Source organism: Perissodus microlepis, chromosome 7, assembly GCF_051167445.1.
Source record: "Perissodus microlepis isolate ML-2025 ecotype Zambia chromosome 7, ASM5116744v1, whole genome shotgun sequence".
In the NCBI taxonomy this organism is placed as follows: Eukaryota; Metazoa; Chordata; class Actinopteri; order Cichliformes; family Cichlidae; genus Perissodus; species Perissodus microlepis.
The window spans coordinates 34648609-34672405 of NC_140467.1; the positions used below are offsets into that span (position 1 = coordinate 34648609).

Genomic DNA, 23797 nt, shown 5'->3' on the forward strand with positions numbered 1-23797 from the left:
GTGGTCATCTGATTTAAGGTTGGTCACATTTTGGATTCAGAGAAGATGTTGCATACCTTGGTTGTAACATGCTTTTTTCAGTTACTGTTGCCTTATTATCAGCTAGAAAACAATCTGGCCATGATCTCTGCCCTCTGGCATGAAGAAGGTATGTTCACCCTGACAAATGCTACTCACAGCATATTTTTACTTTTTTGTGTCATTGTCTACAAACTTTGGAGATGGATGAGTGGTAAAATCCTAGCAGATCATCAGTTTTTAAAATACTCAGACCAGATAATTTGGTACCAAATACAACACCTTCTGAGTACGACATTCATTTTAAACGTGTGTAGAGATGAATGTTACCTCTACTTTAATCCTGACATCTTCCCGTGTGGCTATTAGCTCGTCCAGTTTCTTCTGGGCATTCTCCATGTGGCTGCAGTACTGACCATAGATCAGCAACCTGGGGATGTGAAAAACTAATTAATCCAGTTACTCTGTTACAACTCATCCTCATTAAGGAATCCACAGAAGAAATATGAGGAGACTGTATAAAAATGTTTACAGCTGATACTCTCAAAAGAACAGTACAAGGACACAAACATTTACAAGTCCCAGAATAATCTTGAATACAACAAAAGCAACTTTTTGAAATGTTAGGCTTTCTTATTAAAGCTATTTTATTTTTAAGATCATGACTACATCCACTCACAAATGTCCCACTGTGGCCTTAGAAATGCTGGAGGTCCAAATAATAAAACATTAATGTTTTAGGAGACAGTTGAGATTATAACTTGCATATTTTTGCTCGTCCTCGGTGAGGAAAAGAGCAAGTGGGCTCATAAACCTCCGTGTGGTGTTTGCAGTCTAAAAATAAGAATTAATAAGGACTAATAAGTCTTGTGTTAACATCTAAAATTACGAGATTTATAATATCTTTGTTAAAACACAGGTAAAAAATGTCTACAATTAGCTGTAAAGTAGAATCTTTTGGTAGTATATGGACCTTCAGGCAACGTATTCATTTTAAGATTATTAATATAATTTGGGAAGTCACGTTAAGAGTCATTTAGCACTAACGGGTACAGATAAATGCATGTGTGAATAAATGTATTATAATTAATGTATTATAATTAAAAATATATTCACATCCAAGGGAAATATTTGAAGGGGCGGCATGCTCTTGCCAATAAGCTATAATCATAGCGTACTAATGAAAGTCAGGGCTTTATATCAGTTGGTTTGCAGAGCTCCTCTTATCAGTGTGTGAGGGGAAAACAATCTTTTAATTTTGAGTAGTGAGGATATGAGAGCTGAGTTCATTAGATATTACAATGGGACACTGACATAGATCCACGGGTTCAGCTGGGAGGGAGTTCAAAGTCATCTTGCCTGGAGGATGCCACTGCACGTGGCAAACATTCTTTGTGCTTACTCAGTCAAAGTAGGGCACTGGCTGGTATAGTGCAACCCACCCCCACCCCCACAGCTTGGTAGAGTTGGCACATAGGCCTCTTAATCTGAATCTTAAGCGAGCGAGGCGGTGTAGAGAGCTGGCACCCTGAAGTCTAATCAAGCCTCTGATAGCTTTGAATAACAGGCACTAAAAACAGACCATCCAGGGAACTTTGGTAGTGATGCAATCAGGAAACAAAACTGGTTATGCATAGTGACACATATTATGTATTTATTTTATATTTAACTTAAGGTTAACCATTTCTATTCATGTTTTTTAATCAATAAGGATACAAATCTTTGGAATGACAAGTCTGTTTAAACTGTCATTAATGGGTATTTCAAAGATTCTGCATGCAGTGTTCCCAAAACACAAATTTCAAATATTAGAGCAAAAGTCTCTTTTAAAATGATTAATTGCTCTCTTCCAGTGGTTCTAAAAAAAATCATGGCTACAAAACTGTTTTTCAGTTATGCAACTTATGCCAGATGTGAAACACTGAACATCTTCACCTTAAAAGCAGCATTTCTGTCAAACCCATTCACCATGTGATTATCCTCTGCTCTGCTGAGATCAACAAGAGGTGATCACTGGAGTTTTAACTGGAGCTCAGACAGAGGTTTGAATAAGGCCCCCTCCTGCAGGCTCCAGCTATGGTTAAGCCCAGGGCTAACAAGCCCCTGATTAAGATGTGATCCACACTCTGGGAGACAGCTCTCCTCAGCTCTGGCTCCTCTTTGACGACACAGTGATTGAGATTAATGGTGGCCTTGATCAATTTTAAGACTGTGCGATATAGCGAGGACATAGTGGTACGTGCCAGGTCACAAATCTTATAGTGAGCTATCAGCTCCTAATGGGACATGAAGGAGTTTGTAATAGCAGCATACGAAATGATGCGATTTAACTTCAGTATGGAAATTATAAGAAATGTTAAAAAACTTGGTGAAGATGAACAAAATGAAGAACAATGGCGACTCTTTAAGTTATGCAGCAAGCAAATGTGGCTACACTGTCCTAAAGGCTAGAGCAGGGGTAGGCAACCTTTCTGATGGCAAGTGCCATTTAAAATTTCCTCAGAAGTCAGTGTGCCATATGATTGCATTAGCAATAAATTTAATAACGCTCTATATGAACAGTTACACACTATATAGAACCACTTTATAGAATGATATTTGTTTGCAGATGTTGGCAGCTATCAGTAAATAGTTATCAGCTATTTTGAAACAAAAAAAGACTTTTTATCCATAACAAGAACTCCATAACAGCAAATGAACTGTACAACAGAAAATACAAATGCTATTTATGGTCTCCTCACAACATTGATAAGAAAAATAAACTGGGCCAATATGGCATGTCTGTTAATACAGAGACACACATGTTAATGTGATCTCTGGTCTCCCACTCAGAGACACAGGTCTCCGAGTGTCCAGCATTCAGACAGCTACCTGAGGACACTCATGTAAGAGAAAATCTGCTCACACAGATATGTAGAGCCAAATACTGTCAATAAGGCCTCTGCAATGTTCTGAAGACAGTTAAACTTGTCAGGTAGTGATGTCCAGCAGGTGAAAATGCAAACTCCATGAACACGCACAGCTGTGGATTCCAGCTGCTTTGATGTTGCATTAACTGGCATTAACTCAGCCAGTTAATGCGAGACAAACCCAGCTGCTCATTAAAGCTTTCTGGTTTGATCAGAAAATAAAACATTGGTCCACACACCTGAAAGTCCCAAAAATGCATTGTGTCTCGAGTCTACGGATGTATCCGTGTATTTCCGTGGTGCTGATGCTGTGCTGAGCGGAAAGCTCCTGAAGCTTTTGAAGTGTCGGAATGTGGAAAGCTAACAACGTCCCGCTCACCAGTAGGTGAGTTAGTAAGTAAGTTATTTTTAGCCAATTACAAGTTGAATCTGGTAGTTGGGGCTGTTAGCTAAGATACCGTCAACTAATGTGTCTATGCGAGCTGATTTGCGATGTGCACCGATGGCCCGGCCATTTATTTTTTGATGCACCTTCTCAGATTAATTCACTGCGTGTCGTGCCCAGGGCTGGACTGGGACAAAAAAACAGCCCAGGCATTTTGACTAAAGACCGGCCCACCAGGTATTAAAGCCATAAAGCCTTTGAATGAAAGCAAACGCTGTCTTGTTGGTATAAGTATGATTTCTATACATTTTACATAAGATAAAAACTTTGGTTGTAAGCTTCAGATAATTATTTAATAACAGCCAGACATTTTAAATGAGAATGAGAAAGTATTTCTTTGTGCCCCCCTTTCCCTGTTAATGCCCTACCTGGCCCCCTGGCAAAACTTTGCTAGACCCGTCCCTGCACAGTTACCAGCTGTCAGCTACATAGAAAAAGATCCTGGTGTTATTTGTCTCTCAGAAACAGTTCAGAACTTCCCTTCAACTCATTCATGTCACCTAAAAGGTAAACCTGTTTCTCCATCACCTGTTCAGCTGAGGCACGCGTGCCTAGGGTTGCCGACCCCTGGGCTAGAGCTTGCTTCTTTTTCATTTTTCATTTTTCAATCCATGGCCTTAACCCTCTCAAGGCAGGCGTTGCCAATTTGCAACAGTTAAAAACTAACAACCTGATTACCCCACATACATATTTTTACACAGTTTTTTTTACTCAGAAGTACCACTGCAGGACTTGGTTGTGCATTAGCAACAAAAAGTTTAATTTGAGCCTGAGAGGGTTAATAAACAAACTATTCAATGAACAAATTATGTTTCTCTCAGAACAATAACAAGAACTAAGTGAATGAAAGTGAATTAATGAAAGACTGATTTATTTTCTCGTGTGAGTCAATTTAACAGAAGGCCATTCTTCAGTGTGTGGAAGTCGTTGAGACTATTTTAGCTACGAGCTTTTGGTTCTGCTGCACTTTTATTTTATCTAGGCCACCTGTCCATTGCCAAGTAGCTTGAGTTTAATCTCAGTGCACCTACTAGCCCTCCAAAACTGTAGCTTCACATCACGTTCATATTTCTAGGGTTGAGTGCTCTTTAGGGTAGTGTAGCGTTCTTTGGTACAAATGTAATTATACAAAGCTTTAATGAAGTTTATGGAACTCAAACATTTTTAAAGCTTATTTTAACAGGTAACAAGGAACAGTGTCAAATGATGTACAATATTTTTGCTATTTTACAATTACATTGCTATATTTCATCAGCCTGTTTGTGTTCAGTATCATGAAAAGGCAACCAGTTAAATTCTGTATGTATATAAAATAAAATATAGGCTGCTGTTATACAATAAATGAAAAAAAAATGTCTATATCTATTTTTATGACCAAAATACCACCCCAACAATCACTAAATCTCACAAAAACTATATTTGGATACAACAAAAGTTGGATACATGACCATTTTTAATAGCAAGCTTTTTATCTAAACTGTGAGAGGCCAATTGAAAGTGTTGTCATCTTCTTAAACCGAGATCGTGAAACCAAACTGCTAGTGACACACAAGTACACTGAAGCATCCATGCAGTCTTCTCACCCAGCCAGCTCTAATTAGTCTGTGATGTGGTGATAAATACGCTCAATGCTTAACCACGGCTCTTAAGAAATTGCTGAAAACTGGTGACAATTCATTACTAACAGTTTACTAACAGTTTTCAACATTCGAGCACAAGAATTTGTGCTTGAATGTTTACACACTGATGAATACTGTGTTGTGGTTGTTTGTTTTCCTTCTGTACAGATTTGAGGAAAAACCCGATCACCTTCTTTTAGTTGCTCCCTTTAGGGGTTGCCACAGCATATTATCTGCCTTCATTTCACCCTAACCATAGCATCCTCTTCTGTCATACCAACCCTCTCCATGAATCTTCTATGCAGTTTTCCTCTTTTCCTCCTACCTGGCAGCTCCATATTCAACATCCTTTGCCCATTATCCCTCCACTGTACATGTCTGACCATCTCAGCCTTGTCTCTCTAACTTTGTCTCCTAACTGCTCAAACTGAGCTGTTCCTCTTATGTACTATTGATGAACTGCATGCTTCATTTGGCAAACATTTTATGGCTGGCTGCCCTGCCTGATGCTACCCTCCCCATTTAACTGGGTTTGTGAAGTACATAGGACTATGAATTTTTTGGTTTTTTTTTTTTTTTGGGGGGGGGGGGGGGATGATATCAGATATAACATCAACAACTTTTATAAAGCTGATTACAGCGAGGGAAACAAGAAGAAGAAATCATCCCAGTGGTCAACCACAAAGTCTGCAGTGTGAATAGTTACCTTCCACTGAAAAATAACGATATTTCTATTCATTAAATGACCGTTTGGTAAGTTTCCCTCTGTGCCATTAGCAGACCTGCAGGATGCAGCAGCCCACACAAGGAAAAGGAAAAAAGTAGATAAATAAACAGGAGTTCGCAAGTGCAGGAAGAAACTTCATGTTTTTATTCTTTTAAGTGCCGGTGATATTGCCCTGCTGTGCTGGCCTCTTCTGACGCCATCGTGCATGTTATCTCACAGGAAATGCAATTTTGAGTAAATGTGCTCTGAGCCTTCACCCCCCACCCTTGTGGAGCCCTGCAAGGCGAGTCAGGCAAGTGAGGAAACCTCCCAGCAAAGCAGAAGTGACAGGCTGTGGAACTAGCTAATATTCTCTGACACATGGCATTGGGACCCTCTCACCTCTACTCAACATATCCAGCACACAGCAAATGGAGGAGAACACAGAGCAAAGACCTCCACTAAAGAGCCTCATAGCATGGCCATGATTAGGCACTGCATGGATATCAGGGAGTCAGATTACTCCGGAAATGAGTTGGGGAATGTTGCAAATGAGTGCATCAACAAGAGGGCACTTAGATGCCCATTTAGTTTATAGAGCTTCCTCTGAGTGTACTTTTCCATTCTGCCTGGTTCTGACTGTTTAAGAATTGAGCATATAAACCAGTGACATTTTCAGCATGGCATTCAGACCAATACAAAAAAAAAAGCTTTTCATCTTTGGCACCAACGTGAGGCAAAAAAACGATACAAGCACATTGTTGTAAAGGTCACAGGGACTTACAAGCATAGATAACCAAATTTATTATGCAAAGCCAGGTCCTTAGAAAATTGCCAAGATGAATGAAGAGAGCGTTGCTGTGTGAATAAAAATCCCCTGGTCACTGTTGTCTATCGCCATGGCGAGACAAGACACCACTGTGGCTCATAATGAGGACGGTCTACATGTCAATCATAGTGTCAAGGCTTCTGACGTAAAGGTTCCTCAAATCAAATGAATGGTCTTAAAATAACCCAGCATCTCTTTTGTGACAAATGTTGGTAATGGTAAATAGCAATGAATCGTATGTAATTAGGAAATCTGTATATAAATGGAACGAAGCAGAAGCAGAAGTTTAAAAACCATTTACCAAACAACATGCAGATTGTATAGTGCTGTGAATAGGCATTTGTCCCCTGTCTGGTTTCTTTTTTAAACCTGAGTAAATAGAAAATGCAGTTTTAAAATGATGATCTTATGTATCAAGGGGAAAAAATCTATCCCAAAGGTTTACTTTTTCACATAGGGGAATAATAATTGGTTGTTTTTTCAGGTTTTTTTTAGACATTTAGAGATGGACTTGCTGGGATGTTTCAGATCATTGTCCAATGCTCTTGAACTGAAAGCCTCTCCTTAAGAATTTTCTGGTAGAGACAGAATTCCTGGTTCCATCAGCTTCACAAGTCATCCAGGTCCTGAAGCAGCAAAGCAGCCGCCTGCCATCACACCACCACCACCATGTTGATACGATGTTGTTTTTATGAAATGCTGTGTTAGTTTTATGCCAGATGTAACAAGACGACATTACTTTTTCACAAAGGGCCAGGTAGATTTAGATATTTTTTTCCTTGTTCACTTAAATTAGTTTAATTTGTTACATACAAACAAATTAAAAAAAGAAATCAGCAAGGGGGCAAATACATCTCCAACCTATCTTGGCAAAAGGGTGGCCCTCCCTGAGCCTGGTTCTGCCAGAGGTTTCTTCTGGTTAAAAGGGAGTTTTTGCTTCCCACCGTTGCCAAGTGCTTGCTCAAAAGGGTTCGTCTAATTGTTGGGGTTTTCGCTGTATTATTGCAGGGTCTTTACCCTACAAAATAAGGTCCTTCGCTTTGACTTGGTTTTATATAAATAAAATGTGTTTATATAGTGATCCAGTTTAAATAACATTGAACTAAATTAAATTTTTACAGCACTGTATGTGCCCCTTTAATGCCATTCTGTTTGTTCAAAAGAGTGGAAATCTTAGTGTAGAGCAACATTTGATTTTAGTGTCATGGAGCTCTTTGCTTCAACACAACATTGTCCATCACACAGCATAGCGCGTACAGACAGGTTGATTTCTTCCCAGTCTTGTGTGAAATAAATTGACTCGCCTGTCCAATGTTCCATCCAACACTTTTACAATAAACTGTAATTCTGACTGTGAGACTTATCATCTTACAGTGACCAGTGTTACAGGCACTTTAATGGGTAGGACAAGCCTGCAGGCGTGTTCATAAAGATGTAGATTCTTCTTCTTCCAGTATATTATTATATAGTATATTATCCAGTATTGATACAGATGGAAAATATATATATATGGATATATAGGTATATATAAAAACAAGAAACTTAAACCACATTTCCTCAGTAAACAATACAATTGGTGTAACTACAGATGTTTCCAATGAGACTTCCCTTCCTGTACTTTTAAAACAGCTCTACGTGCCTCCACAAACGTCTGATCACATGACAACCTCCCCTTGTCCTTTAGTGACCTATGGCCAGATTAAGTTTTCCTACCATTGCTGAATCAGACCAGTAAGTAAGATGAGCTTAATGAGGATGGAAAAACAGTAAGACTGTGGATGCATGTATGAGGCTGAGGGAGACAGTATGTGCCTGTCTCTGTCATTTAACAGGAATACAGTCCCTTATGTCAAACCGACTTTATGTTACATGGTCCCTTAAGGCTTAAAGAAGAGGCCCGAAAAAAGCCTATTACCTATGCAAACTGATGTCACCCAGAGAAGTGCTGTGAATGTTTTCGGTTAAAAGCATCAGAGAGGAGGGAAAAGTATCTGTGCTATCACTGTGCAGAGGAATAGAAAATGTACTTATGGACGCAGGGACAGGTAACACATGCGGTGCATTGTGTGACTCGCTTTCACGCCGTAATGGCTGTGTTATTCGCAAGAGCGCCACATCCATAGCACTGTATGGAATCATAAACGAGACCAGAAGCTATCATCATTACCATTAGCTATGAAGCAGTCGCCTTAGCGGGGATCATTGCTCCCCTCAGGGATGCAAATTATCCACACGTTGCTCCACAGCTGGGCGAGATTGAGATCATCTGAGAGAAAATCCAGTTTGCCAATAACCCCCAGCTTTAACTGTTCACTGGGTTTCATAATCTCCACACTGCTGGAAACACCTTCTCATCAAGTCATTTCCGTATTAATTTGTAAAACATTATTTATTAAACCAAGTGAAACAATGAGATATTTGGCAACAGCTCTGAATACTGACTGAGACCTATTTTCAGAAACAGAGAAAATTATTTTTACTGCCCTTGGGAATTTGTTTATGATTAGCTTCAAACAGATATTCATTTATTAAGATATTTGTTAAATGTTTAGGCAGTTTTCAGCTCTGTTGTTTTTAAATGTGAATATATATCCTGAGCACCCGACAGTAGAAATCACAGAACAGCTAATAGGTGGGTAAAATAGATAGATGGTGGTGGAATAAGTGGAAAGACTAATATAAAGGAATATAATTTGGACAAGCTAATGCAATGCTTTGAGTATACACTCTTATGGACAACAATGGTGTACATGCTCTCTCAGCTTTTTCATTAAACCGGTTCATTTTAATCGACTTCTTCCTTGAACACTAATCCCTTCAATCCACTGATCAGTGGATCCTCAACTTGATGCTGCTTCCTAAATTTGAAAGTAAAGGCAGAAAATGCCACAGCTTCTAAACTATAAGTGGATTTTAACACCCCATGCACAGAACACAGAAAAGCACAGGATGTCTATGAACAAACACAACACAGCAATGTCCGGATACCAACCTTTCTTTGAAGTCGAGAAAGATCTTCCCCAGGCCGCTTCCTCCACTGACCATGTTCATTTCAATGGCTCGCAAGAGAGCAAAGTGGACTTTGATCACATCCTAAAGAAAAAATAACAATAAAAAGAAAGTAGAATTTCATCATCACCCCCAGCCTGAAACATTGACACAAGGCTGGACGGATCCATGGTTTCATGTTGTTTATGATCCTACAATCCAAATGTTGTAGCTGAAATTGAGACTCATCAGACCGGACAACTTTTCCAGTCTTGTACTATAGAAAATGTAGTGAGGCTGTGCAAATTGTAGCTTTATTACAGTAACTGATCTTTTTTCAAGGTTCATTGTATTCGGAGGTGCTCCTCAGCATTCATTGGTTATTACGAGTGGCTATTTGAGTTACTGTTGCCTTGCTCAGCTTGAAGCAGCCTGGACATTCTCTTCTGACCTCTGGTATGAACAAGGCGCTTTCTCACAGGCAACTGCTGCTCACTGGATATTTTCTCTTTTTCAGAATATTCTCTGTAAACCCTAGAGATGGTTGTGTGTGGAAAAAAGCCCACCAAATAAGCAGTGTCTAAAATACCAAGACCAACCAGTCCAGCAGCTAATAGCCATACCACATTGAAAGTCCATCACCTTTCAGCCCCTGGTGCTCTACTTAAACTTCGGCAGGTCTTGACCGTGTCTACATGCCTTAATGTGCTGGGTTACTGCCATCTGAGTGGCTGATTAGATATTTGCATTAATGCTCTATCTGATTTTCAGCTATTTGGTCCTGTGTGAAGCACTTCAAAATGCAACCAGGATGAAAGGTGCAAATAAAGTTTAATTAACTGATACAAGATCTCATCTTGAAACATTTAGTACACATTGTTGCCCTCTCTATTAAACTCTAATTAGTTCAGATTGCTAAGTGAAGATATAGTTGAGAAGTTGTATTTTTAGGAGAGACGGAGAACACACTCCTTCTGAATGTGATCATCTTTGCTATTTAGGTTATGTTGCCTAATTGCCAGAAAGCTGTGTGTCTGCGTGGCTTCTATGTCCCAGACAAAGAGAACAGAGGAGATCAGCAGTATAGACCTTTTTCACAAAGGTGGCTAAACATTTATAGCATATTACAGTTATTTAATATATTTTATAACCCAAGATTATTCAACATTTCTCGTGAACAAGCAAGTATGAATTCCTGCTACTTTATCACCACTTTCAAATCTCCATAAGCAGTCTGCAGCTCTCAGACATAATGCATAAACCTGGGAGAAGCTGGGCAATACTGTGACACACATTAAAACAAACACAATGAGTATTTACAGTTCAGGGCCAAATTAAACTATAAATACTCATTATAGGAGAGACTTAAATAAACTACAGCTGCTTTGTGTGTTACAGGTCAGCAAAACAGTGTGACTCATTAACATAATTTAATGCAACTCTGTACCACATGTGGTCCAGAGTGCGTGGTGGTATTTTAGACCAATGAGGCATATTTTCTCGGCAGGAATGTTGACTGTTTTCTACTCTGGCCGTGACGAAAACACTGAGCAATGACAACACACTCAGCCCAAAGCAAAGCCTGAATTTTCACAGCTTTGCACCCTTAATATACAGTAAATATAAACAATAGATCCCATCATTCTTTCAGCCATCCATACACATATCGAGTTATTCGCTTGGTGTGAAACGCATCCAGGTGTGCCGCACTGGCATTATGTTGTCTCATAGAGTGGTTACTCACCTCCAGGTTTACAAAGATAGCCTCCATGTCCTGTGGACTCAAGACTTGCCTCAGTGGGATCATGTAATTCTTGAGGAAAGGAAAAAAAAAAGAAAATTGGTGATTTTATGTTTTTTGGTTTTTTTTGAATAGCCACAGATTTCCCTTTTACAAACAAACACTATAACTGCCATTTTCTCTCATGTCATGTGTGAACAGTTCACAGATCTGTGAAAATGACCCACAAAAATATCAGGCTGTGTTGTAAAAAATCCTTTTGAGGGCTAAGTGTGCAATAAATACATACAGCTGTTGTTTACGAAGCCCACTTATGCTTAGAGAGGAAAAAAATATGCTTTTTATTTCTCTAACGCTGCTTTATGGTTGTCACATTTCATCATCATAATGATAACAAATAGATCAACTAAGAAGCAACGCAAAGATAACTGGGTTTATTAACCCCAACTCAATTAAGCTTAACGAGTCCTCTGATCATAAGAAGGTTATTTATTCTAATTTAGACTTGTGCTGGTCTGGTGTGGGAAACACAGGATGCACATTTGGTTTAATGAAATTAGCGGAGCGGATGATTTGTGGCGCTCCATGAAATCGTGAATGAAATCTGTCAACGCGGAAACTGATGCGATACCAGCGCCAATCTCAGCGATGGTTTATTACTACACCGTGAAAGCTCAAACGTACGCGTCTGAGTCTTTGAGCACAGAAAATTTGTTGTTATAGACAGAATGTTTGTTTTTGATTTTCTCGGTAAACGGTAATCATACTACTTTGTAAAATGTTGTGTGTCCTGTGCTAAATCTCCTCTCTGCAACAGCAAACTTCACGGCTCATATTCAGAAGACACACCGAGACTTTAGTCCTGGATAACTGTGAGAATGTTTCAATGTCATTTCCTAATAAGCTAAAATGAATTGTGACCAATTGTGCTACAATTACGTGAATGTAGCGTGAAAAGTGAATGTTTTAAATGTGCTAACTCAATTAAAGAAACTGTGTCAGCAGGGAGAGAGTCACGGCTGTTTCTAGCTTTCTGTGTTACATCTGCTAAATATTATTATTATTATTTTAATTAGTCAGACAGACAGACACGTACCACAAAGACACATTATACAGTAATGTGAAAAAGTCTTGAATCCATCTTTTTATATTTCGTTAGGAAAATCCAAAATAGGCGTAGTGATTTATTGAAACACACAAACATAAACTGAAATATAGAATATAGGGGAAAAACAAGGTTTGTACAATTCTGCTGAACTTGACAGCCAGTATTTGGTATGGCCAAATTTATAATTCAAGACAGACAGAACTCTCTTAGAAAAGCTTTCTTGTAATTATTTTAGTCTTTAGGATGTTCTCAGGGCTTCTTGCAAGACATTTAAAGCAGTTAAAAACCTTTCTTTCTCAGTTAGGCCTTCTGGCATTCTTTTGTTATTTAGGTTTTATTAGGTTTCATTATTTTTATTTTATTTGAATGTGGTTCTTTTTTGATATTGTTTACTAGTTTTTCTAGATTACTATTAACAAAATGCCTAAAGATATCATTTTGAACCAGTTTTTTGCCAAGTTGTCTGCTATGTGGTTCTCGAGTTAGGTGTCTTTTTAATGCCTGAACTATATTTTGCTTTAGTCGTTTAAGTGACTTAAATAACTATTCAAATTATTTTGAAAGTCAGTCAGCTAAAAGGACTGTACTAAAAACATCACTGAAAAAGACAACAACCCCCCCACCCCCAAAAGACAGCCACTGTCCAAAGAAGAAACACTTGCAGAAAAATCTGAAGACCTGTTGCTGAAGACCAGTAAAAAAAAAAAAACACACACACACAAAAGAAACAAAATAGAAAAAAATAGAAAAAATAGTCTGGCTCCCTGCAAAGAAAATGTAAAGAAATGAAAGTGACTCAAGATTGCTGCACAGCACTACAGACAATAAGAAAATAATGTACAGGGTAGGTGCAGAAAAATAAATATAACCTTTTAAAATGTTCTAGTGGAATAAGTGAATAAAATAAAAGTAAAATAAAAACTAAAATTAATAAAAATGAATAGCTTCACTTTTATTGTAGTATATTCCCTTTGTAGGCAGCAAAGTATTAATCAGTTTTTCTAAGCTTGATGTGAATAAGTCACTGCTAATGTTACAATGACCTGATATAATTACTGTGTTTAAATGTAATCACAGAGCAGGCAATCTTTGCAGCAGAGCCTTGTGAATAAATATAATCCGACGCTGCTCCCTTCTCTTTGCCAGAGATGATCGTTACACTCTTTCATACAAATACTGTGTGGAGTAAGAACAATCACCTGTGATAAACTTCAACACACAAAGAATAAAACGCCTTTAAGGTGGGTGGAGAAGCATGCATATAAACAAATTTTATGATGAATTATTTCAGAAATATTTATTTTTCCCCGACACATATAGAGTATGTTCTCTCATATGTGATGTGTACTTAAAGGCTTAGGGATCAGCGTCATCCTTGAAAGCTGAGATAATAATAATCATATTGATCTATGTCCATGACATTTGTGTTCAAATAAATATGACATTTCCATGCTGTGACCCGGCCCAAAGGTCTGAACCACCAACAAAGAAGTGACGAAGGAAAATTCAAGCATTGCATGGTTGTGCCAATGGGAAAATGCACGCTTATCAGAAACTCAAATAGAGCTGTATTCGTAAACTCACCTTCTCAATGTCCTCTAAAGTCTTGTAGTACTTTGCTTCAGTTTCCTGAATCTCCACTAAGCAGCAGTTTCTCTTGTCATCTTCTGTCATACCCATTTTCTGCAGTGAGAATCAGATAAAATAATCAGTGACGACGATCACTTTGAACAGGCCGTCGACTTGCGTTATCAGCAAGAGATAATGCAGTGCAGTCTTCCAATACAGTCACTTTTAGTCAATTTGCATGTAAACTCCTTTACTCTGCAAACATAATGAAATACTGACAAAATGAATTTAGACTTCATCTGACAGTTTACACAACTTATAGTCAGCTGTGCTTTCCTTTGCCAGGATGATCCACCCTTCATCATCAACATCTTTTTTTATGTAGCCTATGATTTTTCCACACTTAAGAAATTTTTTAAAAGCTGAGACAGTAGGAACAAATCTACCCCCCCCCCCAAATCTAACACCCAATTATTGTTGTTTTTCTGTTAAAACAAGCAGAAATAAATGTAAAATTAGACATGTTTTGATACATGCTCGATAATCCAGAGAAGTGATTCTGTTCAACTGCAGGCAGCTGAACAGAGTTTTCCCCACAGGTTTCCTCAACTTTACAAACAGTGGTTATGTAACTATTGTTCATAGGGTTGGGGAAACCTGCAGTCAGCTAAGACTGGATGCGTGATAAAGCGTTTCTCCCACTGAAAGCTATACATCCAGATGAACAGAATCATCCTTCTGGGAATGATTTTTTTTAATGTATCTGATTATGTCAAAGATAAATTTCTAAATATTTAGCACAGCTGGTGCCATGGCTAGAGATGGTGATGACACTGGCTATGACAGAAGGATGCAAAATAATGAGTTTTTGAGCGTCACTGTTTGTGTGGGTTAGCTGGTTTAAGAAGACATGTGTAAAGAAATGTACATGAATCCAACGTTGTCAAGGCAAAACAATGCAAGCAGGCATGCTGTGATTGAGCCAGGTTAAGATGTGAAAAAGAGTCAAACTTCTACACAGGGCCTGATGTCTCCATCTTCAGATGTGTATGTATGTGCATGCTTTGTTGAAAGAACAGTATACTGTAAGTGAGAAACCCTGTTGATCATGGCGAAACACACCCACACACATAGGCTTTGTTTCCATAGATTTTCCTTTTTTATGTTGTAGTATGATTATGAGCACCCTGAGGAATTAATAGCTAAGCCATCTGGAGCAGATCTGGCTGTTGATAACCAGTGCTGGTAATACGAAAACTGGCACTAACAATGCAAAAATACAAGTCCAGGCCTTAGGCCAGCACAGGATCAACCAATCCGAGAAGTAGGGTTCAAAGCCAGCAGGATATTGTTTATTTGCTTTAGTGTGGCAGCTGGCGATGCTAGCTGAAGTCAGCACTGCAGTCACAGAGCTGAAGTCACTAGCTCTGAGTCAGACTGAACCAGATGGGGTATCGTTCACCATCGGTCCAACGGTCAGTAACTTAATTGGCAGATCTTTCTCTTGGGATGCTAGGAGTTGGTTTTAAATAAGGTGGTGGAGGGAATTTGCTGACAGGGTGTTGTGAGTCACAAGCACAGTGGCACTCACCTGCATGTATCTGATCTGCAGCATGAGAAAAGCAGAGCAAGTCAGAAGTAAAGATTTGTCACTGATTATGAAAGAGACATCTGCTACAGTTGAGTTTAGAGACACGATGTCATGCAGATACCGTACGACAATGACAAGGCCGACCACAGAAATAATCTAAAGCTAGTTAAAAGTGAGTGGGGGTGTTTCCTCTGGCACTATTAGTTCATTGCATTCCTGTAATGCAATTCGTTATGGTAAAATGAAATCATGCAAAAGAAAATTCTTCCAAAGAGTGGGGAGAGTTGCAGTGATTTAGTCATAGACCTTCACGTAGCACATTTGTACAGTATATTAAAAAACAACAACAAAAAAATGCAATCAGTAATTGTGAAAAGAAAAAAAGTCCTTAATGATCAAACAGGGCAGAGTTCTCACCATGGGTTGTCGTACTTCCACTTTAATGATGTCCTCATAGATGTCATCCCCATCATCCTCGCATGGCACACAGTCATAGATGTCATCCTCACCCAAGTCATGTTCACTGGGGGAAAACACATGCACTTTAGATGAACAAGTCCATCTAACCACCAACCTTCAAAACCAAATGATAAACAGTCTTTTCTCACACCTCCACGTCAAACTTCCTTGAGTGCACAGAGCAGGTGAACTAGCTTGTTATCCTTAACAAGCCCTGCCTGAAGGATACTAGTGATCCAGGCAAGGGAACACAGAACCTGGTGTTCACAAAGCTCCAATAAGTTATGAAGTGGCATCTCTCTTTAATGTATTTATGTTGTTTTGGCACCCAGCTAGCTCACTGACCTTTAATTAGGCAAGCAGCCAGCAGAGCACCGACAGTTACTGTGGAGAGGAGGATCTCCTGGGAAAGATTCTCATGCTCTGTGAGCCAAAACTGTGTCTCCCCCTGCTCCGTATAAGCAATTATTGTTTGGGAAACTTATTGAGGCGGCAGGGATCCCGCAGCAGGAAAACACTTTGGCAAAGGGCCCACGTCGATGCAGTTAATAAGAAGGGAGCTTTAAGTCGCAAAAGGGAAATAAATGATTAAATACTGTAAATAAATAAAGGTAGAGTTGCCTGCTAAATAACGGAGGGCAACTGTTTGAACTTGCTCGCTTGTTTAAACAAAATTCCATTTACCTAGGCTGTATTCAGACACAGGGAGCGTAATGTTCTTGTATTACAATAAGTTGCCATAGATTCAGCCAACTTCAGTGATGAAGCCCAATCTTTTATAATTAGTTTAGAGCACGATGAATAAGCTATTAATTACTGTACTTGGTTCTGAAGGGTGCTTTGATCATGATTTCTAAACAAATATATGGACATTTATTCATGGTGAACATGGGAAATATCATATGCATCTAAAAATATGTCTGTGTTATTAACTTTAATGGTGGTCTGACTCCCAAAAGGGATGCAAATTTAGTCACTAAAGGAAAAAAAATGATCTTAATTGCTTCCACGCTCTGTGCTGAACTCCAGTTTCTGTGAGGGTTGACAACCAAGACACACAAATGTACCATCCACCTCCATCTTTTGTTATAGTTCCCAACCTTCGCTGCCCTGAATTCTTCCGGAAAAGGACGCCTAAGGTTGAGGCTCAGCGAGCATCCGCTCTTTTTGAATGTCCTTGAGCAGAACACCAGCTCAGGGGATGCTGTTTTGTACTCTGACCTCTCTGAGTGAGAACAAGAAAGAAGAGGGTTTGCTCTTCTTGGATGAATGCTGCATCCTCCAAATGGATGTGCATGTGATCCCTAGCACATAAACCTGCCTGTTTGTGCATTCTTGAAGCACAAACCTCACTGCAGTCTGGCTAATGGGGGCCATAACCCGGCTGCCGTTATACCAAAACAACCAGATCCAGACCACAAAATCCTAATTCCCCTTTAAGATCACTGAAATTGGTTATTTTGTTGAGCTTTCATAAGATTTATTAATTCATGCATATTTGAAAACAAGATTTTGTAGCACAGGTCTACAAAAAAAAAAAAGAAATCTTGTTTGTAGGTTGGTGGATTCCATCCACTGTGATGTGACCTTCTACACGTGCCATCAAGGCAATGGCATCCCTGCTTTCACTGCTGTCAGGGGAGGAAAAAAAAGCGAAGTGAGGGAAATGCCCTCAATCAAATATGCAGCTTTACCGTAATGCTGGTGCTCAGGTGCGTTTGAAGTTTTAATTGAGGTGACTTGGTTCACTATCAACACTGCGCTCCATCTTTCTTCATTAAGTAAAAGTGTCTCATGTTGAATACTGAGAAGGCTGCGTGGGAGGACAATGGCCACCTCATGCTGTCCCTTCAGTATCTCCTCTCTGAACTTTGAGACTACAGCACTCTCCACAGACCCAGATGAGCGCCATGACAGAAAGGCTCTTTGGAAAGCAGGTAATTCACATATTTTTTTGTTTAATTCCTCAGAAAGAGCTTTATATGAGGGAGGTTTAGTGCAGTGACATGAATGTTGCCTGTTAAGAGATCGAATAGGAAGTTTGTAATATCTAGTTCGTTTTTATCTATTAGAGAAAGCTTGGCTCACTGGAACATTTGTTAACATCTGTTAGCTTCTTCATCTCTCTTAGTTATTCAGTTTGTCACTGATCATTTTTAGCAAGTAAGTTCAAAATGTATGCAAGTTCTTATTAATGATTAATGAGTAATTACTGCATTATACTGATGAACCAGATGCGTAACTGATTATGAAAGCCAAACGTTTCCTTTCTTATTTCGATCCATATTCAAAACATCATGCCAAGTTTTACTAATATGTGTTTTACTTATATGCCAACAGATATACAATATTTTATCTTGCTTGCATTTAGACAACCAATATTCATTATGATATTTTCCTTGTTGATTATAACAGATTGTTGCAAAATAGCATTGAGACAACATTGGAAGGGAGGTGTTTTACAACAGTTGTCATATCATTAATGTTAAAGCAAGTAACAAGTAAAGTAAATAGCAATCATTACCACACTGCTGAGCATTTTTCTGCTGCGAAATTTTGGGTCCTGGAATTTGTATGTATTTTCCTTTTGAAATGCACCACCCACTGACATTGTTCAAGAACAAGCACATCCCCTGGGGGAGGATGCTGCTATAAAGGTTTTACTAGCACAGGACACCACAAATACCTCCTCAGAACTGCTTGAGGAACACAACGAAACAGCCCAAGGCATTGATCCAGCCTCCAATCTCTGCAAATCTTAATGCAATTGAGAGGACTGGGGGGTACAATCCTGAGCCACAGAGGCCCTGCCTGACAAGACGCAAGACGTCAAACACTGGCTGCAAACGTCCAGGTGGGACCGTCTGTGCTGTTCTGGTCCAATATAAGCAATATACCCACCCAGCAGATGGTTTTAATGATGTGGCTGTTCAACATAGTATGTGTAATCAATCAAATCTGTGTGTGTATACACTGTGGGTATGTGTGTGTGTACACACACTGTTAGAAAGGGAGAGAGCAAGAAAACAGTAAGATCTTTCTATCCAGTTTAGTAAGTCACATGAGAATTATACAGCTTATTTCTTTATACTTAATAAAAATTGCATTTATGTGCATGTGCACATGTGTAACCATCACAGTAAATGATTAAGGAATGGAAGTAGAGGTCCTAAGGACTAACAAATTGGGTCTGATTTTCTCTCTGATTACACAGTGACAGGCTAAAGGCTGTCTAGTGTGCTTGCATGCAATTGGCCTGCTGTAATGTGCTTCCGGCCTTCAATGACATAGAGTTAACATGGGGGTAGTAGAACGTGACTCATCATATCTGAGCTACTGCGCACATGTCTCTGAAGGCTTGGCTGCTTTGTGTATTTTTATTTAAATTTCAAAAGTTGTTTTTCTTTGTTACTGCTTCAATATTCTGCTCCAGCTCTGGCCCTCCACACTGTAGCTACTAAACTGCATTTGTGCTGTTCAAAATCAGAATAAATGGGGCAGTAGTTTAGCTCGCTGGGATGTGGGAAAAAAAGCCTGTGGGATTGGCACATATACCACAGGGGAGAGCACAGATATTGGGGCAAGGTACTATGAAAGGAACCTGGAGCTTTCCTTAAGGTTTAGGGCCACAAATGTGCCTCGCTATAGTACATTGACCACATTTTGATAATGTGCACATGAGCAGGGAAAGTTTCACTACACTGCATAAAATACTGCATCATGGGGACACTAATATACTTTGGAAATGTATAGAAAGAAATCTTGGCTATATATAAAACATTAGCTTGACGGAAAAAACTGGGAAAGCACCTGATATCAACACCCCCGGGCACAGATTCTGATAACCTTAGAGGAATCAATACTGTACTATTTCCAAAAAGGCAGCAATGCATATGACATCATTAATAGCACAGTTTCTCTCCTTGATTGTAAAGATTAAAAGATGATAAATACTATTACTATATAATACCAGTCATTTAGAGACATGATGCTACTTAATACCTTGCATTAAGAAAAAGAAAGAAAAAAAAAAACCTTAACTGAGCTCACTTCATGTTATTGACTTTTCATGTCAACCTGCCTGAGGGATTAATGGAGCAAAATAAAATGCAAAAGAGTGACACAAAAGGTTTGTGACAGTGCATGCTTCGGAATGGAAATCTATGTGTTCCTTTCGCAGTGCAAGAGTCCCTTGGCGACTGTGCCCGATCCACCCTGATTTCATGGTTTGTCAATTCCAGGATGGAGTCATTCCAGATGGGAAGAACTCTCAGCTAAACGATGTGAGGACTTGACTTGAGAAGGCCAGAGGGGAGAGGCACAAAGTTTAACATATTAACCTGTGAGACCTCAATTAGGATGAAGGCTGGCCTCTATCTGAGTCATACAGTATACTTGTGGAAACAGACACAGTGCAGCAGAATGCCAAATCATCATATACAAATAAACCATAAGTGCACCTATCAGGGAATCTCCATTCCATTCATTTGCACTGAACATTTCTGGGTTAGCCCATAATGACTGCTTAAAGTATCATTTGACATTCTTCGGCCATAATATTGTAATTATGGAAATCTTCTTGCGACAAACCGTCACATGCCTAAAATGACACATGCAATTTTCAGGTAATCGAGAAGTGGGCATCACATGTCTTGCCGCCTCACTCTACTCCAGCAGCACCCATCAAGCAGTATTTGCGGGGGGTGATAATGTGCCTGATGTGAGCTCTCTCTCTCCTTGTGTGTTATGTGTAAAAAAGGGTAACTTGACCGCTGTGACATGACGACGTCTGCAATTCATGAGTAAAAACAACTTCAGCCAAGCAGACATGAGCTCTTTTTCATCCTCACTGCGTTCAGGAGAGACTCTATCACCTGCAAAAGCTTTGACAATTGTGAATTAGGAAAAAAACATTAAACACAATCTCTGAACTTCACCAAGTCATAAAAGGTTGATTTCATTCCCACATGAGCGGCCAGAGCAGCCGTTTCATCTCAGCCGACATAATGTCAGTTTTTAAAACTCATGTCAAAATCCATTTTTACAGACATCGGTCAAACGCGGTTAGCACCCACCAAACTTAATGATGCAGGTCTATTGATTTCTATTGTTTGCTGTATTATTTCTGTTTTACTTTTCCCACACAGCTTTTCTTTTCCACACTTAATATTTTTGGTGACAATATTGCAGTATTATTTCCTACATGCTGTTGTTTTTATGACACCATATGTCCTGCCATTGCACTATTTTCCTCCACTGGGATGCTTGTTGCACAGAATAGTTTTACATCCATAAAAATTATTACTGCGGGAAGATTATCGCTGTCCTCTCTCTCACTCTCGCAGTTCAGTCACGCACCCGTCGTAAATTACGTGCGCATCAATACTTCAGACTAATTAATAAGCCTCTGAGAGGAGGGTTATTGCTAGCGTGGCCTATGTGCTACTGTGTCCAACTGTATTAAGTGAAGGACATGCTGATGAATCAATTATGCTTGTGTCCATTGGTGAAACTAAATGCATAGATGTTCAGTGGAAAAGGTCAAGAGCAGCTGCACTAGAGAGCAGCATGATTAATTTAATAAGACCCAGCCCTCTGGACCTACAGGTTACACAAAGAGCAAAGTGTTACAACACCACTGACCATTTCAGGAAAAAGAAAAGATTAACTCAACCTGCTGCCATGGTTACAGAGGCTAAAACCCATCAGTGGAGAAAGGACATTTTGGAGGTTAAAAGTTAGAGGCAAGACACTAGTGCAGTCGATAACAAGTGTCATAATGGAACGCCTGTGACTGTTTGCTGTGCTGGGCTATTGTTGCTACTGAGGTACACACTGACTAAAACCAGCGCATCTTTCAGCAGTAATTTCAGCAACCTGGACAGTGCACACCACTGTCACTTTTCAGGTGTATTTAGAACCACGGTAAACACAGGGAGCATTGAATAAGATTGACTTTTTTTTGTTATTATACACACACAGCAGCACGGTGACAAGGTGGTTAGCACTGTTACCGCACAGCAAGAAGGTCCTGAGTTCAATTCCACCATCAGGCCGGGGTCTTTCTGTGTGGAGTTTGCATGTTCTCCCCGTGTTTGCGTGGGTTCCCTCCGGGTACTCCGGCTTCCTCTCACCGTCCAAAGACATGCAGCTTGTGGGGATAGGTTAATTGGATAATCCAAATTGCCACTAGGTGTGAATGTGCGAATGAATGTGAGTGCGAATGGTTGTCTGTCTCTGTGTGTTGGCCCTGCGACAGACTGGCGACCTGTCCAGGGTGTACCCCGCCTCTCGCCCTATGACAGCTGAGATAGGCTCCAGCGCCCCCCGCGACCCTGAAAAGGATAAGCGGAAGCGAATGGATGGATAATACACACAAAAAAATAGTTTCACGGGTTTCATGGCATTATTCCACAAGTTTTCAAATTCTCTGGTTAAAAATCATGCGGTATCCTGATGAGTTCTTAGGTAGGCTCCAAACATGATTTATAAGTTGTTCTCCAACACACAGAATTGAAGTTTATAAAGAAGAATGTGCAGAGAGAAACGCACCAACCTCGCTCACGCTACACACCATGAATACAGAGATTGGAGGGAGGCAAGCCCACAAAGTGGATAAACTGAAACAAGACAGGCTCAACATAGTTCAGCCAGTTTTACAGAGTATTTCCTGCTGTTTTCTATTTAAATAAATGTTTATTGATATATAAAATTTACTGTTCACAAAAATCATACCCAATTATTGATTTGCAATTAGTTTTGCAGGGCTCCTAATGATAATGTCAGGTGTTAGAAATAGCTGCTGCCATGCATAATGGTCTCTTTTCCTGCTGCAAGCTGTTGCACTTTGTTGGCTGTCATTTGTAATCCAACTTTTTATTTTTTCTTTTATCTCTGCCATTGTTCTTTGCTCTGTACTAGATAAGGAGTACAATTTGTGTGCCAATCTGCGAGCACACCATGTTATTTTTAGAAAGCCTGCATCCACGCTGTCCTTTTCACCTCACGCCGTATCTGAGCACCTTTGGCTCTCCCTCTGTGTCTCACTACTTGAAAACCCCTTCTCTAAATAAAAGGAAAACAAAAAAAGGAAAGCAGCCTCTCAGTATGCTCTTTTTCTTTTCTTTTTTTCCCCTTTAGTTTATTTTCCATGGTAAAAGCCCATGTTCCAAGTTTTCAGGGCTTCATATCTGGAATTAAATCCATTACTAGCCTTTTTGGCTAGCCCTGCTCTTCTGGTGCATGAGAAGATGCTAAAGGATGATTATGTATTCAGCAGGCATATATCTATAGCTCGCATGCTCGCCTTTCTATAACTCGCTCTCCTCCCTCCTATCTATCTGTGATGAATGACACCATTCTCAAAGCCTTTAACTAATTATTTTCCATTAATCCGAGTCAAGCGGCTGCTGTCATCGCTGCCAACTCTGAGCGCATCTTTCACAGACAGAAAAACCCACCAACCCACCTAATATGCACCAAACCAGGCAACCCGTTACTGAAGGAGGTATAGAGGCAGCTAAACCTGGAGTGATGCTGGTGTTACCGTGGCAACAGGAAGAGTGACAGAAGGCTCTATGCGTGTGTAATTAAGCAGTTAGAGGAACTTGGCAGAAGTGACAATCACAGTTCACTTTTAAACTTCGCGAGGTGCGTCACATATAACCGACAGGTAGAGAACTGTTACATAGTCAGATGCTTTTTTATATAACCGGTGGTTCATGTGAGCCTATTCAGATTAGAAAAAACAATGTAAAACTATACATAAAAATGGCAGTAAAGAACAAATGAAAAACAACCATATGATGTATATCA

General features: G+C 39.6%; 1 protein-coding gene across 13 annotated transcripts in view; it reads right to left on the reverse strand.

Annotated features, from left to right (window-relative positions):
- Positions 1 to 23797, reverse strand: part of vav2 (vav guanine nucleotide exchange factor 2) — a 199985-nt gene that overhangs the window by 24617 nt on the left and 151571 nt on the right. For 8 of the 13 annotated variants that reach the window (XM_084934788.1, XM_084934787.1, XM_084934794.1 and 5 more), the window contains exons 5-10: positions 15941 to 16046; positions 15524 to 15538; positions 13948 to 14046; positions 11259 to 11327; positions 9519 to 9619; positions 349 to 448 (exon numbers count right to left, since the gene is read on the reverse strand). In XM_084934788.1, the coding sequence (XP_084790914.1) occupies positions 349 to 448; positions 9519 to 9619; positions 11259 to 11327; positions 13948 to 14046; positions 15524 to 15538; positions 15941 to 16046 (490 nt within the window). The remainder of the gene's footprint in view (positions 1 to 348; positions 449 to 9518; positions 9620 to 11258; positions 11328 to 13947; positions 14047 to 15523; positions 15539 to 15940; positions 16047 to 23797) is intronic. The other 5 variants (XM_084934796.1, XM_084934795.1, XM_084934789.1 and 2 more) reach the window with 1 other exon arrangement.